Source organism: Drosophila mauritiana, chromosome 2L, assembly GCF_004382145.1.
Source record: "Drosophila mauritiana strain mau12 chromosome 2L, ASM438214v1, whole genome shotgun sequence".
NCBI lineage: Eukaryota > Metazoa > Arthropoda > Insecta > Diptera > Drosophilidae > Drosophila > Drosophila mauritiana.
In genome coordinates this window covers 18,342,544-18,358,869 of record NC_046667.1, presented here as the reverse complement: position 1 = coordinate 18,358,869, position 16,326 = coordinate 18,342,544, and the positions used below count along the sequence as shown (strand labels likewise).

Below are 16,326 nucleotides of genomic sequence, written 5' to 3'. Positions count from 1 at the left end.
CCATTGCTTCAACAAAAATTTGAGGGTACACTAAGCAAATGTTCAAGTACGCGCCCTGCGAACATGGTGTGCAGCCCTGGGTAAAGTAAATACAGTTTATTTTTTTCATACAAATAAATATTTATAAGTAATTGGAACAATCCCTAAAAACCAAGTCAAACGAAAAATTCAACCATTAAATGAGTTATTTTTTGCAACGCTCATGACCTCTTATTTGAGTCCACAGTTTTGGAGGCATTGAAAAATATCAAAGCGGTGTATAGTAGCTGGTAGCCCTGTTGATAGCGGTGCCATTTCTAGCGGTTTGAAACTAATAAACAAGCAAGGGATGTGCTCGTATATATAATATTAACTAGAACAACTTCCTAAAATATAGAGATTCCCACCAAATGGTTATGTTGAATGCACGTTTCTGGTTTAAAGATTTATGTTTTTGAACTGCATAGAATGTGAACAACAAATTTAACGGGAAACAAGCTGAACCGACAGTGCTGGCCTTATCATACCTATCATATATAAGTCCGCAACCTGTTGATCCACTTCAGTCGATACAGAAAGTCCGATCCGTGATCCCGCAGAGAACAAACAGCCGAAAAATGACCAAGACCAGAGTTTACGTTATCGGAGTGGGCATGACCAAGGTTCGTCTGCGAAAGATTGACCTTTGTGCCGCCTTGGGTGTTAATATCTATCCGACCATCTTCCTCCGATTTCCTGCAGTTTGAGAAGCCCGGTCGCCGAGCTGATGTTTGCTACCCGGACTTCGCCAAAGAAGCCATCACAAAAGCTCTCCAGGATGCGGGCATCAAGTACGAGGAAGTGCAGCAGGCGGTTGCCGGCTACGTTTATGGAGACTCCACCTGCGGACAGCGGGCCATCTACGAGGTCGGAATGACCGGCATTCCGGTCTATAACGTCAACAACAACTGCTCCACGGGGTCCAGTGCCCTGTATTTGGCCAAGCAGATCGTGGAGAGCGGAAACTCCGACTGCGTCCTGGCTTTGGGATTCGAAAAGATGGAGCGTGGATCATTGTCCTCAAAGGTAAAAGAGTGCATTTCTGAATGTCCGATTACTGATCCATTATTTTCCTTTCTAATAGTACTTTGATCGCGCCAATCCCATGGAGCGCCACATCACCGAGATGGGTGAGCTGACCGAGATCGGAGCTGGTCCAATGGCCGCCCAGATCTTCGGCAATGCCGGCAAGGAGCACATGAAGAAGTATGGCACTAAGCCCGAGCATTTCGGCAAGATCGCTTGGAAGAACCACAAGCACTCCGTCAATAATCCGTAAGTTTAGTCGAAAGTTCACCTTACGTGTGTGCTTATCTTATCGCTGAAAACAGAGAAATAAGTAGACCGTAGACCATCATCCACTCGGTATTGCATGCAGCTGATCCTCACACACGCCGCTTTATCAGTCCCCATTGTTTCTTTTAGCTACTCGCAGTTCCGCGATGAATACACCCTGGAGCAGATTATGAAGTCGCCCCAGGTTGTGGAGGGAGTGCTGACCAAGCTGCAGTGCTGTCCCACTTCCGATGGATCTGGAGCTGCTATTCTCGCCTCCGAGGCCTTCGTGCGTCGCCACGGATTGGAAAAGCAGGCTGTGGAGATTGTGGGCATGGAGATGGCCAGTGACCCAGCGTCAACCTTTGCCGACAAAAGCCTGATGAAGATTGCTGGAACCGATATGACCCGTCTGGCCACCCAGCGTCTGTTCGCCAAGAGTGGGTACAAGCCCCAGGATGTGCAGGTGGTGGAACTGCACGATTGCTTCTCGGCCAACGAGTTGGTCACGTATGAGGCACTTGGACTGTGTGGAGAGGGCAAGGCCGGCGAGTTCATCGACGCTGGAGACAACACCTACGGTGGCAAGTTCGTGGTCAACCCAAGTGGTGGTCTGATTTCGAAGGGCCATCCTCTGGGTGCCACGGGTTTGGCTCAATGTGCTGAGCTCTGCTGGCAGCTCCGTGGACTGGCTGAGAAGCGCCAGGTGCCCAATGCTCAATTGGCTCTGCAGCACAATCTGGGACTGGGTGGTGCTGTTGTGGTTGCTTTGTATCGTCTGGGTTTCCCGGGTGCGGCCAAGGCCAAATTGTAAGGGATGGGATCTTGATTTTGTAAATATTTGTATTAAACGTGAACTGCTTTATATAAAACTTAAACTGGTTCTTGCCAATTCTGTTCTGGTAAAATGTATTTTGGTTTCTGATATTGTATCACATGTATTTGCATTAGCAATAATTAATTTCATAGTTTAAATCCAAAGGTAATTCTTGAAAACCAAAACAGTAATCTATTGATTGGGTTTATTTGCGTTTCAGCTTACGGTCACCTTTGGGTTCTCTTCTTTTACACATTCGGATTAGTCCCAAGAGCGTGATTACAGGTAGTAGCAGGGTTAGGGCCACGACCAAGTAGACATCCAAGGAGTAGTAAACAGCGCGGGGGAGATGCACGGCACTTGGTTGGATCAGAGGAGCTCCCTTCGTCTCTGCCACATGTTCCACCCACCAAATGGCCGTCTCCAAGGGACCCTGGATGCGGTTGTTATACGCTGAGGCCACCTCCTTGGCTCTTGCCTTGAAAGAAGGATCCAGTGCCTTGGTCAACGCTTCGTAGACAGTATTCTCATCTAGTTTCTTAAGCTCTAGTTGCAAAGCCATTCCGCGCTGCACCAATGCGGCAATATTGAGCGATTGGTCGCCATAAATTGGGACACCCACAATGGGCACAGCACTGGAGACCGCCTCCGTGGTGCCCATTAAGCCACCGTGGGACATAAATAACTTTAGGTTTGGATGAGCGAGGATGTCTCGCTGAGGTAGCCACTTCCTGATGTGCAGATTTGGTGGCTTATTGGTCAACGTGTCATTTTCATACTTCCAGATGACCTCCTGCTCCAATCTTCCAATCGCTCTAACGATTCCATCTCTTCGAGCAGCGGAAAGAGAACTAGCTTTCAGCTGAGAGCCCCAGCTTATTAGGATGACTCCTTTGGGTGCGTTATCCAGTATTTTTTGAAGATCGGAGGGCAACGGTTTCGGTGGACTTAAGTGCACACCTCCCACTTCGATGACGTTTGGGGGCAAAGGCTTTGGTCCACTGAGCGAAAAGTGCTGGTTGACCAGCATCAGAGAAGTATTCTTCACCAAGTCCTCCGTGGACGGCAGTCCAGGACCGAATCTTTGACGAATCAAGGCATTTCCGGCGGGAACTGTGAACATTCTAGACGAGATCAATGTATGAATGTGGTCGAAGGCCCCATAAAAACTACTTACTTGTACAGCAAGTTGAGGGAGTGCACAGTAATCCAGTTGCCCAATCGTCCCGCAAAGGACATCTCCTGGGATTGTCCCTGGAACAATGCTGATATATATGATGGGATCAGAGGAGCTCCAAATCGTTCATAGTGCCATGGCATCAGGGCACAGCTGCTCATTCCAATGACCGGGGCCTGGAGCACATGGGCCACACTAATCGCACAGTCAATATTGAACTGCTCCAGTAAAATAACATCGTAGTAGCCAGGAGGATTCTTAAGGATCTCAGTTAGGGCTTTGCTGTGCAGTGTGGTGTTGCAGTCCTCTTTTCCCATGTTGTGCAGGATAAAGAACTCTATATAGTGAAATAGGAAGTGGAAGGGCCGCTCGAAGTCCTGGTAAAACCGAAAAAAAAGTCGGTTTCTTAATTTAAGTACAGGTTAATGGAAAAGGTTAAAATCAGAGATAAGCTCTGAATATAATGATATAATCTGGGGTTTACGCTTTCACATATCAGAGTTCGTATTACTTGAAACATAATAACACCACCATTCACTCATCATTTTAGTTATGACCCCTTTATGTACCCCTTGTTTTATGGGTATACCCACTCATTTTGCGATGTCTTTACAACGCACCTCTAAGCTAATAGTGTCTGTCAAGTTGGAGGGCGGCAGCAGGTGGTCCTTGTATCCCTGAGGAGGGTCCTTGTCCTCGAAGGGACTGATGACATCCACGCTATGACCGGCCTCTGCCAATCCGCGCATGATTGGGTGAAAGAACTTGAAGTGACTGATGGCCGGGTGCGGAAACAGACCCAAAATTCGCAGAGAATCGCTGGAAGCCACCAGGGAAAGTAGCGCCAGCAGGCAGAAAGCCTTGCAACCACTCATTGTGCTGGAAAACAGAGGGAAAGGGTCAAGTTCTTGTCGAGTCAGCGGGGCAAATCGATTTTCGTGATGATATGAGTTGTACATGCTGTGGAATGCACTTCTAAATTTATCAAATGTGACTATTTTTTTCATTTTACAATTAGCAAACAAAAATAATTATCTCCGGCGTTTGACTCACACGGGGAGATGATAGAGCTAGATCCGGAACGTTCAGAAGATGAGCATCAACTGACGCCGACGAGTAAAAAAAAGCTCGATTAGGCGCCGAAAGCATACATATACTTTATATACATACATACATAATTCAATCTTTTAGGGGGGAACTTAAAAGTATCTCAACATGTAAGTGCTCTTGGCTAGAAATATGGTAAATACGTAGGGAATTTCACCTACGAATTTCCGAGCATTTTAACATTAATGATACGCACGGCATTCAATAAGAGGCAATTATTTTTAAAGTTTAAATTATTTATATCCGTACTTGAAACGATCTACCGATGTTTTATTTCTTCTAAATGGTTAATTTCTATTAATATAAAAATAAGTTGTTTATTGCATTATTAAAATAAGCAAAGCTTTTAGACATTATTACATTTTTTTAATAATATTCGGAAACTACTTTTGTTTTAATCGGGTAAATCCCAATAGTGTCAAACATTAATTTAATTTGGCGTCGCTAGGATTACATCTAGATTACAGTCCGTGGGGGAGGTGTCTTTAGAATTAAAAATGTCTTACACAGAACATATAAAATATCACATAGACCACAAATGAAGCTGTGCAGGGATGAGCCGTGCTAATCCTTCTTAGTCTTCTGGGCGGCACTGGATCCGCAACAGAGTCGAAGGAGCCACACCCAACTAGCAATGATGCTGCCCAGGACGAGGGCCAAAACGGCATAGACGTCCAGGGAGTAGTACACGAATCGGGACATCTCGACGGCACTGGGCTTCAGCAGGGGTGCTCCGCCAGTGTGGGCCACATGCTCCACCCACCAAATGGCTGTGTGCAGGGCCTGCTGTGGGCGGTGGTGGAACGAGTGGGAGACGACCTTGGCAGCATCGTGGAACCTAAAATTCAAGTACATTTAGTTTTTGCCGAAGCCTTTTATAACATGATGCTCTCACTTCTTGTCCAAAGCCTTCTTCAGTGCCCTCATCACCGTGTTTTCGCCTATGTCCTCGAAATTCAGGATGGTTCCCATGCCTCGCTCGACCAATGCGGCCGTATTGACAAACTGATCGCCATACATGGGCGTCGCAACCACTGGGACTCCACAGTAAGCTGCCTCCGAGGTGCCCATGAGTCCGCCGTGGGACATGAACACCTTGACGTTGGGATGACAGAGGATATCGCGTTGAGGCAACCACTTCATAATGTGCATGTTGGGTGGCTGGTTAGGCAGAGTTTCGTTCTCCCATTTCCAGATAACCTTCTGCTTCAATCGAGCCACCGCCCGAATAATGCCATCCCTTTTCGCCGCCGACAGGGAATTCGCCCGTATCATTGATCCCCAACTAATCAGGATCACTCCTTCCTCAGCATTGTCCAGAATGCGCTGCAGATCGGCGGGCAGGGGCTTCGATTTCTGGATGTGGATGCCACCCAGTTCGATGACATTGGGCGGCGTTACCTTGGGTCCGGACAGCGAGTAGTGCTGGTTCACAAAGAACATGGATGTGTTCTTTACCAGCTCACCCACCGAAGGCACGTCGTGGCCGAATTTGTACTGAACCATGGCGTCGGCAGCGGGAACCGATAGTAATCTGCGAGTGAAAACATTAATTTAATTGGAGATGTAATGGAGTTCTTAAGGAAATTGTGAGACCCACTTGTACATCCAATTTAAGGCGTGGGTGCTGAACCAATTGGCCAGTCGTCCGCCAAAGTTCATGTGCTGCGACTGGGCCATGAAGAGCGCCGGGATGTGGGAGGGTATCAGGGGAGCTCCCATTCGCTCAAAGTGCCAGGGCATCATCACACAGCTGCTCAAGGCGATCACCGGCGCCTGGAGCTGGTGGGCCACTCCCATCATGCAGTCGGTGTTGAATTGTTCCATGATGATCACATCAAAGCGTCCCGGACGCCTGAGGATCTGCTGCAGTGCTTCCGACCGGAGCGTCAGGTTGCATGTCTGTTTGCCCCAGTCGTACAGCAGGAAGAACTCCTGGAAGTGACTGTAGAATGTGCGCTTCTCGAAAAACTAATAGAAGAATAGAATTGTTAAAACATCACGTAGTAAATCATATTAAATATTAAGTCAGGTTACTCTGAATATATAGATAAGTATTTCCTAGATTGATGACTATTCTGAGTATCTTTTTCAATGAATACAATCATTTCGGTTAGTTTAAGCACGAACAATAGTTAGGTTTACGACACGTTCATGGGATTTCCCTTTTCACTCACCTTGAGATCAACACTGTTCGTGAGCTTGTCCATCCCGGTGAGGGGGAAATCCTTGTAGTGGGCAACCGGATGCTTGTCCGGGAAGTGGGAAACCACGCTCACGTCATGACCCGCCTCCGCCAGACCTTTCATGATGGGGTGGAAGAAGTGGAAGTGGCTAACTCCGGGATGGGGAAACAGACCCAGCACCTTCAGCGGACCAGCGGCCTCCACCAACTCGTCCGGTTGGCTAAGTGCTAGGGCCAGGAAAAGTAGGGCAACCCGCGGCGACCACATTGTACCCTACGGCAAGTGAAATAAATTTAATTAATTTTAAATTAATCACAAATTATTAATTGGGACTTGTCCTCAAATACTCAATTAAGATCACTTGGTATGAAAATTAAACTATTCGTGACATGTGTAATTATACTATAGAAAAACTTATAAAGGGCTTAAAACTGTACAAGAAAATGATACAGCAACATTCAAATAATTTTTATGACGGATGTACATTTTACAAATTACTTTCGTTGCTGATATTTTTAATATAGCTTTTTAAGAAAAGTATTGGTATTCAAAATCCGAAAATTGCATTTAGAAATACAATTTGCATGAGAACAGATTATCCTTAGCGTAGCAGAAACAGAAACACTTGTTGACTCTTGGGTTTCTTGGCTTTTCAGTATTTTCGTGCGACCTTGAGCGGGGCGGTGGGCGGCAATGCGCATGTCGCGGATGCGAGAAATGCAGGGAAATTATGTAAAGAATGCGGGCGAAAGCAGCGAAGGAAAACACAAGCACAACAAAAGCCACGGCAATTGCATCACAAACGGCACTGCACCCGCTAATATATTCACAATTATCGCCTGGTGAGGGTCTTTCATCCGGAATTCAATTGAACCGCTGAACTGGATACACACACAAAAATAATCCAAAAAACGCTGAGTCGCCGCTTTCGAACATAAATCCTGTTCTGGCTCACCTTCCACTCCTACTTACTTGTTAGACTGCCGACGAGCGACTGACTAAATTCGGAGACTACATCCGAATGAAAGCTTTTCGGTCAACGCTCGAGTCCGCAGCCGAAAATGCTCAGTCAGCGATCGGAAATCAATCGCAGTCTTCGGCGGTGTTGGCAATCTGGCTATATTGTAGCCAAACTATTATCATTGCTCTTAATAAGTATTTGTGTAATAAAAAATTGATATTTTATAATGTAACCTAAACCCTATTTTATAAGCAAGTTTGCAATAGTTTCAAAACTAAATAAGTTAATTGAGCTGTTTAATAAAATTGTTTTAATTTATTAAAAGCAAACGCCGTCATTTATATTCCAAATGAAAGTGAAAACAAGTTTTTGGATTCTTTTTGGTTTACATACAACAACGCCTAACCTTGCGGAGCTTTATTCGGGCTTTCTCGTAAGAATTTTAAAACAATGAAAATTGGGGAGAATGTAGAGCGGAAACTTGCACTTGTGCACACGAGACCCAACTACCGGCTGTAGAAAGTCTATTAAGACAAGTCTGCCGACTCATTATCAGTCGATGTATGCGTGATTTGCCCCAAGGCTTTGCCTGTTTACATTTAATCGATAAGGGCTTGTTTTCGGTTTACGGAATGTACATATGTACATACAAACATATACATATGGGCGATCGACAAGAATAGATATTTCTTCGGAATCTTTAAAATTTTCCATGTCACCAAGCTCTAAATTTTGTAATATTTCGAAAAAATACTTACAATATGTAATTGCTACATAAAAAAATAAACTGTTAATGATAGAGCTGATAATATAAATTGGAAAGTGAAAGCAGTTTTCATTATCAGTTTTGGTTTGCTGACCTTTCCATTCACAAAAAGCTGAGTTGTGTAACATTAATTATAAATGTTTAACATATTTATATAATTTTATTCGGAATACGCTCTTTGACATGCGACCCATTTTCCTGACATTCATTAATTTCTGTGTCTAAATTTTAAGTTCATTGAACTAAGCACTTATTGCGTCTTTGTCTTAGTATCTCTGGAGATTTTCCCCCGACAAAAAGCTGTTTTAAATATCTTTATGAGCTTCCACAGGGCGACAAACAGTAGAAATAAGATTCCCAGCCAGAACAGGAGAACATCGATGGAATTGTAGACGATCCAGTTTATGTGTCTGGCTTCACTTTGAATATGTGGAGCTCCCCCATTCTCTATGACATGCTCAATCCACCAGGTGGCCAATTCGATAGGGGGAATGGGACGCTGGCGAAAGGCTTCGCTGGATCGTCTAACTCTTTCTGCGAATCTGTAAAATAATACAAAAAACAAAAGTAATCAGTAAACAATATACAAGGAAATTGGAATTGCTTCATTAGAAGCCCTCACTTTTTATCAAGTATAATTCGAAGTCCTCTGGTTATGTGATTCGTATCGAAGTCTCTGAAGTCGACGATAACTCCGAAACCTCTTTGTTTCACTGCGCCGGAGTTGAGAAACTGATCTCCGTAGAAAGGTGTCACCAGCATGGGAACTCCACAGTGAACCGCCTCCGTGGTGCCCAAAAGTCCGCCATGGGAGATAAAAGCCCTGACCTTCGGGTGACACAAAAGATCTCTTTGGGGCAGCCAGTCGAAAGAGTAGAGGTTCGACGGCTTGTTATCTTCCAGAGATTCTAAACTTTTCCAGCGCATGACAAAGTTGTATTCCTTAAGTTGGGAAATGCTTTGGAAAAGAGCCATTCGTTTGGCTGCAGGAAGAGTATTGCTGTTCACCATGGAGCCCCAGCTGATATAGATTACTCCATTGGGGGATCGATCCAGAAGATCCAGCAGGTGCTAAAGCAATAAGTATACGTTGAGCATCTGGATTAATTTAAACATATTCTGCCAGTAATCGTATAACAAGATCGCACGCTTTTAAATGTTGACCTACTAAAAATATTATGTAATATCTGGTAATCTCATTAAAATGCAACTGTATTTTTTTCAGTTTGACTGTTTTGTCACTTTCTTCACAGCGAATATTGGATTAACAGTGGCTAATCGCGGAAGGGATCGAATTAATTATCAAATGCTTATTTATAAAAATTCCCATTTTATCTTTTATTTTATTATTTATTATTTATGTATGCATTTTTGTTACGATTTAAATATAATGTAAGGAGTTTGGTGACCTACAGACAAACAAATTATGTGATAAACAAAGATAACCGGTTATCTGGTCAAATAAGACAGTTCCAAAGAAATTTCTTTTCTATTAGCTACAAGCTGATGTGAATTATCTGAACTGATCTTAAACATTTCATTTGCCTTCTTAAACCGCAATAAGTGATTCAACTTACTTGTGGAAGTGGTTTTATCGGCCCCACTTGCAGCCCACCCACTTCAATCACATTTGGAGCATAGGGGCGTGGTCCGGTTAGGGCGTAATGCTGATTGATCAGCATCAGACTCGTATTCTTCACGATCTCATTGATGGGTGGCAGTCCGGGTCCGAATCTCTGGCCGATCAGGGCATCGGTGGCTGGCTGGGTAATCGTGCTGTTCAAGGAAAATTCGATTCAGATAAGTGAGCACTTGAGGATCGAGGCAGGTGACACCCACTTGTACAGAGTATTCACGGTGTGGAAATGGAAGAAATTATTCAGTCGATCGATCAGACTCATCTCATCAGTGTAGGGCAGGAAATTCATGGGCATGATGGGGTTAATGAACGGACTGCCCATGCGTTTGTAGTGCCACGGCATTATCGCACAGCTACTCAGTGCGATTACAGGTGCATTCAACAGGTGGGCCACCGCTGCCATGCAATCGTTGGAGAAGTGTTCCAGGAGTATGACGTCGTATCGAATGGGGGACTTGAGCAGTTGGGCGATGAGGGGTGAATTCAGGGCCACCTTACAGGATCGCAGACCCCACTCGTGAAGCATAAAGTAGGTGGGCACCTTGAACGGCAGTCCCAGCGGTTTCCATTCGGATTCAAAGTTCTAAAATTCATTAGTGAATACATAATTACGAAATGTATCTGAACTTGAACTTCACCCACCCTTAAGTCCACAATATCGGTGAGCAGGGGCATTCCTTGAAAGACGTAATCCGTGTAGTTGGCCACTGGTTTCTCCAGTGGAAAATAGCTATACATGCTGATGTTGTGACCCCTTTCCACCAAGGCCAAGAACATGGGACGGAAGAAGTCAAAGTGGCTCTTTCCGGGATGTTGAAACAAGCCCAAAATTTGTGCCGCGTCATTGGGTTCCGGTCTCAATAAAAAGGCCAATAAAGCCAGGGGTAGCAACATCATTGCTGATCACTTTATTCACATAATAAGAATGGAAAATAAAAATTATTTATTTTAATAGAGATTGAATAATTAACACTTTTAAGTGCTGATAAAATAAAAAAAAAACAGACGATATTCGTTTTGGTTGTTTAACATTTATAACATTTGTATTATATTTCTTGTAATATTAACGAAATAGGGTAAAGTAGGACAATGACTACTATTTTGATTACATTCTCATATTGCTTGAACTTAAAATGGGGCTTTTCACTTTATAGTATTACATGTGTCACTACTATCCATATAAGTTATTTATTGACAAATAATTCGAGTTAATTGCAGAACATTATCCCATAGTTATTCTACGAAAACTCTTGGTCAGATGCAACGAAGCCCCATCGGAGTTCTGCGCAAAAGATCAAAGTTAACACAGGGGAGACAAAAGGTTGTTATTGCACTTGGTGTTTCAGATACTTTGTTTCTGCAGCGCTGCACTTGGTTGCACTTGCAACTTGAACGTTTAAACTGTGAATATGCTAAGATCGTGACCGGAATTTGACTGGCAATTGTCTTTTGGAAAGACCTTTTAGCGACAGGTTTCCCAAGAGTTTCATACAAAGTTGCGACCATTAAGAGGTGTCCGCCCAATTATTTAACTATGGGTTTGGGCTGCAAGCCTAATATAGCAATTTTTGATTACACTCTTTGATTAGCTGCTGTCTTGTCGACTGTTCTTGAACTATAATTATTTTAAGCCGAAATAGATTTAATCTTTATGCATTTTGTTTGACCCATTTTTATAATATTTACTTGATAAACGATTTTTTGTAGTCATATTCTGTCTAGTTATTGGCTTTCAAATTGCCTAAATTGTATATTTCAAGAGTAAAGTACCAGCTATATCCTATGCCTGCTTACGATTTCCTATAAAAATTCAAATTGCAACTTGACACAGCCACGATCCGCGATCAACTGAAAGCCAAGGCAACAGCAACTCAGATCCAACTTGGCTAACTACAGTTACCGTGAGTTGCAAACTGCCCTGTTGCATTTTCCTACTTCTAGACGAGACAGAGTTTTCCGATATATACGCTTAATCCAAACAATCCAACACATACTCCCCGCCAGTCATGAGCAATTTGCGGTGGGCCATTAGATTGCCAAATCAAGGGGGCATATGAGAGGGGCAGGGAAATGCACCTTTGGAGGGCCTAGTGAATATGCAGATTATATAATCGAAAATGCAAGTGCAGAGACTGTAAGGGGATTTTATTTCCAGTGATAAATTTTAATGGGTAGAACAATGCAACGAGCTCATCAGATTTATTACGTGCTATGGGATGAGTAATGTTTAGCTTAACGAGTTTTTAGTTGATACAGTTATGTACCGGTTTTAAATCTTCATCTTCACGCCCAGGTTAATCCATGATTAAAATATAAAATATATTTTAAATAATTGTAGGAAATTATAAAAAATACAAAATTAACATTTATATTTGTAGTTTTGTAATTTAAAAAGAAACTATTTTTTTATTCGCTAAAGGTGCTATAAAATTTGTATCTTATATCTTATATATTATCTTTTAATAAAACTATCTCTTGGATAAAAGAAGTTCAAGGTAAGATTTGTAAAATTGTTTTCTACATATTCCTTACATTTCCTCTACGTTCTTGACATGCCCGATTAATAGCATTTTCTTGGCATACATTTAGGGGTTTTATTTAGACTGCTACTTTGCTCCTAATTAATCGTTGTCATAATGGTAAGATAGAATAATTTATAAATCTTCTTATGTAGGACACTTTAAATTTCAAAACAAAATGTGGCTGGTTAAAATTTGTAGCAACTTTAATTTACTTTGCGGACAACCTTCAAGTTCCAAAACTCAGAGATTCGACATGCCTTGTTTACTCCGGAGTCCGGACCTCGTCACTCGTTCACTTTCGGCACTTTGGGAGCTTACTAATTAAAATTCACTTTGACAATTACCGTAATTCTCGAGATACTAATTCCAGAATGTTGCACCATATAAAATATCTTTCGAATGGGCTCAGCTCAACTTTGGTTTGAAGGAAGGTCGTTAAAATTTAGGGAAAATAATAAGTAAAAATTTTCACGTCTCGCCTAATTAGCGCAGCAGTCACAACAAAAACAGAGGCAGCTACTGGACGCTGTCAACAGCTGCAAGGGGGGTGGAAGATCTGAGGGGGTGGGTTTCTCCCAGGAAGTGCTGGGTTTCAATATTTGCGTCACGTCATTAAAAGTGTGACTTAATTGTGCGCGTTTCACAAGTGAAAAGTTGGAATTTACGACAGATTATCAAATCAAGTGTGAATGGGAAAGGAAAATCCGAGACGTTCACAATTTTTCCGGGCAGCATCCGCAGCTGTTTCCACTCCGGTGCCAATTTTCCTCAAGGTGTTGCCAAATCGATAAGCATCGGAAGAGTGGGCGGGGAAAATCGCACTTGAAAAACTCTTTGCAGAAAGAGGACTTGCCCGGTATCAATTTATTTTAACGTTCAGACATTTAAGCTTCTGACTTTTCCACTTTTCCCACTCTCTAACCCGATCATTTATTTCGTTTTGGCAATAAAATGGAATTTAAAATGATAGGAAATCTTATTGAAAATTCGTAGATAAGCTGCAGAAGGGTTTTCCTCTGGGGCGGCGCGTGTCCGTTTCAAATTGTGGGCGGGGCATTCGGCATTTTCCAGTCATTTACATTTAATAGAAGCGCATGAAAAGATAAGCGTGTGTGTGTGTAGTGTGTGAAATTTATAACAAATCAATAAAATGACAATAGGTGCAAACTTTATCGACACGCCACTGCGAAAATGGGAAGGGGCTGAGGGGGATTTTTTGCGAACGACGTTCTATTCACACTGTCTGAAAACGAAACTCTGGGGTGGTGGTTAAAAGGTGGCTGAAAGTCCAAACGAAAGTTTGCGATAAACAATTTTTCGCACGGAAGTGCAATTTAAAGTGAAGTATCCATATAACCGTGTCCGCTTTCCTTTGCAAATGCGGAAATTATTCAGAGAAAGTTTCTAATACATTTGTTACCGCCACTCAATCGCCATGTCCTCTATATTCTTCAAAGGGGTTTGAGTTTCAGGCGTTGTCTGGGCATTCAAGGATGAACTTTGCAGTTAGACAGCTAACAGAAATAATAGATGTTCAATAGGTTATATATTCTTCTACATTTCGAAAAACCCCCCATATTTGCCACAAAGCTATTCAAAGATAAGCAAATCCACTATCACGCTTGACGACAATACATGTTAATCACCAAAGCGTTTAATCAGATGTCTGATCAGATTATCGTTATCAACTCAATAGTCTGCTTAATCCAATAACCGTGGCAAAAAGTATCTCACGCACAAATTGAAGGCGTGAACATTGCGTGTCTTCTCATCGCCTTAAGTTTCAACCGTTTTCCCCATGAAGCCATTCCCCCCTTTTAGCCATTTAGTAACTTCTCTGCCTTACGCATCACCAACTTGCAGGTGTCTTTAATAGACAGCCCAAACTATTTATTGCCATGTCACGTGATCTATGGAGCTGACGCCAACCGAAGGCAGCCCCCAAGTTTCACCTGTGATTTAAGCCGCTTACTAAGACATTTTCGAGCCAGTCGCGTCTTCGTGCTCTTTCGAATAAATCGATTAACAAACAAAGTTGGAGCAGCCGTGCCCCACGGAATATGTGTGTTGTAGCTATTTCCGTGACAGTAATCAATTTATTTTTGGCAGTGCGCCGATTGCGTTTCCGCTCCAAGAACATGGACGAACCAGAAGTCTGATCCCCTGCAATTTTCCTACCTCTCGTCGCCGCTTTTCCAAGTCCCTCCCCCTTTCAGCCAGCGAAAACTCTCTCTTGTCTGCTTCGGAAAACGTTTCATTTCGTTTTGGCTTTTGGCACAGCGATTTCCGCACAAATGTCGATAAATCATCAGAACGAAATAGTCAGAGGAAGAACTGGAGAAAGGGCGGTGCACAGAGAGAATTAATTAGAAATAATTCAAAATATATGTCCTGAACTCAAAATGTACCTTAATATTGGAATTAAGAAAGCATGGAACTACTTAGAAAATATTTGAAACAGAAATATTAATTTAAGGTTATAAGCTTGCCATTTCTTTAATTCAAATTTTTGGTTTCAGTTTGACATTCCATACCAATAAGATCAGTGCCTATAGTAATTCGAAATATGGGTAGGATTTAAATTTTTGAAATTAATTTTTTCTCTGTGACTTGGTAAGTTGAGCCTTTCTGGCTGTTGGCGTGATAGATAAGTTGACAGCCGCATTGAAGGGTTATCGTGGCTGTCTCTTAATCAATCTTCTTCCACTGCCGTCTTCATCTTCCTGGCAATTAATTAATTTGCAACAAAGCTACGAACACGTGACCAGGACATGGCGTATTAAAGGAATTTTTTAAGGACATCGTGCGAATACAGTGCCTCTCAAACTAGTCACTTTCTTTAAACACAAAAGCGACAAGAGAGCGCCAAGATTACTGTCCATTTTGACGCAACGGGAGTCCTTTTAGGGTCAAGTGCTGGAATTGATGTTTCGTTTATGATTTATCGTCACTTACTGCCGCGTCATGGGCCATCCCCATTCCCATTCCCAATCCCATCCCACCCCCTGCTAATGGTCGACATATTGCAAAAGCAGAAACAAAAACTAAATTAGACATAATAGCTGCTTGAGGGGGTGGCAAATAGGTCGTTTCAGATAAGTCGTCATGCTGTCATAATCATCACAAGACAGCATCCATCCATCGCCCATTTTGCAACGCCCACAAGTAACCCCTGACCCCACGCCACCTCCCCCCACCCCTTTCTCCTTTCCCCGCCTGCGATTTACTGATGTAATAACCATGTTTTCAGCTTGTAATGCGGCAGGGCCACAAGAACACTTTCGGTGGGGGTGGAAGTCAAGTTCCCAAGAAACGGGGGGTGGTGCAAGGAAGGGGGTTCTCGGGTCGAGGGTTGCCCTTTGTTCTGCTACTTTTGAATTGTTTTTGAAGTTAAATGTGTGATAATTTAATGACTGTCGACGCATCGCTCACAAGGACACACAGTATCTGGACGCCACCCAGCCAGCCGGCGTGGAAAAGCAGACACCCCTAGTTATATAACTCAATCCTCACTGAACGCCTAATTTAGTGGAATAATAAAAATGTTTTTGGGGCATAAAATCTGTGGCTGGCGATGATTTGTGCACTTCCGATGTAACAGATTGTCTTTTAATGCCTTCGATTCAGCCAACTGTGATATCCTGAAATCTGTGATCTAATAGGGTGGCAGTTATGATATCCACATTTGTGGCTTTTCTGCCTGGCAACTAACTAGTCATCTTCGGTTGGATAACTATTTTCCAGCCTAACTAGTCAGCTGATCTGCCAGCATATGTTTTTTGTATCCGATCTGAAACAAGTTCGTTGTTTACGTTGAAATTAGCATGCCAGTCCAGTTATTTGCATAAATTACTGGGC

At 42.9% G+C, this 16,326-nt stretch overlaps 4 protein-coding genes across 4 annotated transcripts; 1 reads left to right on the top strand and 3 right to left on the bottom strand.

Annotated features, from left to right (window-relative positions):
• Positions 1-513: 513 nt before the first annotated feature.
• LOC117139158 (non-specific lipid-transfer protein) lies at positions 514-2,171 on the top strand. Its single transcript, XM_033301320.1, has 4 exons — positions 514-641; positions 721-1,044; positions 1,103-1,293; positions 1,444-2,171. The coding sequence occupies exons 1-4, from the start codon at positions 597-599 to the stop codon at positions 2,105-2,107; spliced, it is 1,224 nt and encodes a 407-aa protein (XP_033157211.1). The 5' UTR covers positions 514-596; the 3' UTR covers positions 2,108-2,171.
• A 14-nt stretch (positions 2,172-2,185) lies between these two features.
• On the bottom strand, positions 2,186-4,399 carry LOC117139151 (UDP-glucuronosyltransferase 2B17). Its single transcript, XM_033301312.1, has 4 exons — positions 4,341-4,399; positions 3,908-4,166; positions 3,288-3,664; positions 2,186-3,234 (listed from the first exon to the last, which is right to left on the bottom strand). The coding sequence occupies exons 2-4, from the start codon at positions 4,160-4,162 to the stop codon at positions 2,316-2,318; spliced, it is 1,551 nt and encodes a 516-aa protein (XP_033157203.1). The 5' UTR covers positions 4,163-4,166; positions 4,341-4,399; the 3' UTR covers positions 2,186-2,315.
• A 239-nt stretch (positions 4,400-4,638) lies between these two features.
• Positions 4,639-7,615, bottom strand: LOC117139143 (UDP-glucuronosyltransferase 2B17). Its single transcript, XM_033301300.1, has 5 exons — positions 7,553-7,615; positions 6,572-6,853; positions 5,995-6,365; positions 5,290-5,928; positions 4,639-5,232 (listed from the first exon to the last, which is right to left on the bottom strand). Exons 2-5 carry the CDS (start codon positions 6,845-6,847, stop codon positions 4,959-4,961), a joined length of 1,560 nt encoding a protein of 519 aa, XP_033157191.1. The 5' UTR covers positions 6,848-6,853; positions 7,553-7,615; the 3' UTR covers positions 4,639-4,958.
• Positions 7,616-8,484: 869 nt separating this feature from the next.
• On the bottom strand, positions 8,485-11,788 carry LOC117139133 (UDP-glucuronosyltransferase 1-3). Its single transcript, XM_033301287.1, has 6 exons — positions 11,717-11,788; positions 10,589-10,852; positions 10,147-10,529; positions 9,885-10,083; positions 8,930-9,378; positions 8,485-8,849 (listed from the first exon to the last, which is right to left on the bottom strand). Exons 2-6 carry the CDS (start codon positions 10,841-10,843, stop codon positions 8,558-8,560), a joined length of 1,578 nt encoding a protein of 525 aa, XP_033157178.1. The 5' UTR covers positions 10,844-10,852; positions 11,717-11,788; the 3' UTR covers positions 8,485-8,557.
• Positions 11,789-16,326: the final 4,538 nt, after the last annotated feature.

Excerpts from the sequence above, each read along its gene's own strand:
- LOC117139133 (XM_033301287.1), bottom strand. The coding sequence starts at position 10,843 with ATGATGTTGCTACCCCTGGCTTTATTGGCCTTTTTATTGAGACCGGAA. Across the intron at positions 9,379-9,884 it reads CGATAAAACCACTTCCACAA|CACCTGCTGGATCTTCTGGA; the intron begins GTAAGTTGAATC and ends TTATTGCTTTAG. Across the intron at positions 8,850-8,929 it reads CGAATTATACTTGATAAAAA|ATTCGCAGAAAGAGTTAGAC; the intron begins GTGAGGGCTTCT and ends ATTATTTTACAG.
- LOC117139158 (XM_033301320.1), top strand. The coding sequence starts at position 597 with ATGACCAAGACCAGAGTTTACGTTATCGGAGTGGGCATGACCAAG. Across the intron at positions 1,045-1,102 it reads GTGGATCATTGTCCTCAAAG|TACTTTGATCGCGCCAATCC; the intron begins GTAAAAGAGTGC and ends CCTTTCTAATAG. Across the intron at positions 1,294-1,443 it reads AAGCACTCCGTCAATAATCC|CTACTCGCAGTTCCGCGATG; the intron begins GTAAGTTTAGTC and ends TGTTTCTTTTAG.
- LOC117139143 (XM_033301300.1), bottom strand. The coding sequence starts at position 6,847 with ATGTGGTCGCCGCGGGTTGCCCTACTTTTCCTGGCCCTAGCACTTAGC. Across the intron at positions 6,366-6,571 it reads CGAACAGTGTTGATCTCAAG|TTTTTCGAGAAGCGCACATT; the intron begins GTGAGTGAAAAG and ends TTCTTCTATTAG. Across the intron at positions 5,929-5,994 it reads GCCTTAAATTGGATGTACAA|ATTACTATCGGTTCCCGCTG; the intron begins GTGGGTCTCACA and ends TTTCACTCGCAG.
- LOC117139151 (XM_033301312.1), bottom strand. The coding sequence starts at position 4,162 with ATGAGTGGTTGCAAGGCTTTCTGCCTGCTGGCGCTACTTTCCCTGGTG. Across the intron at positions 3,665-3,907 it reads CAGACACTATTAGCTTAGAG|GACTTCGAGCGGCCCTTCCA; the intron begins GTGCGTTGTAAA and ends CGGTTTTACCAG. Across the intron at positions 3,235-3,287 it reads TCCCTCAACTTGCTGTACAA|AATGTTCACAGTTCCCGCCG; the intron begins GTAAGTAGTTTT and ends GATCTCGTCTAG.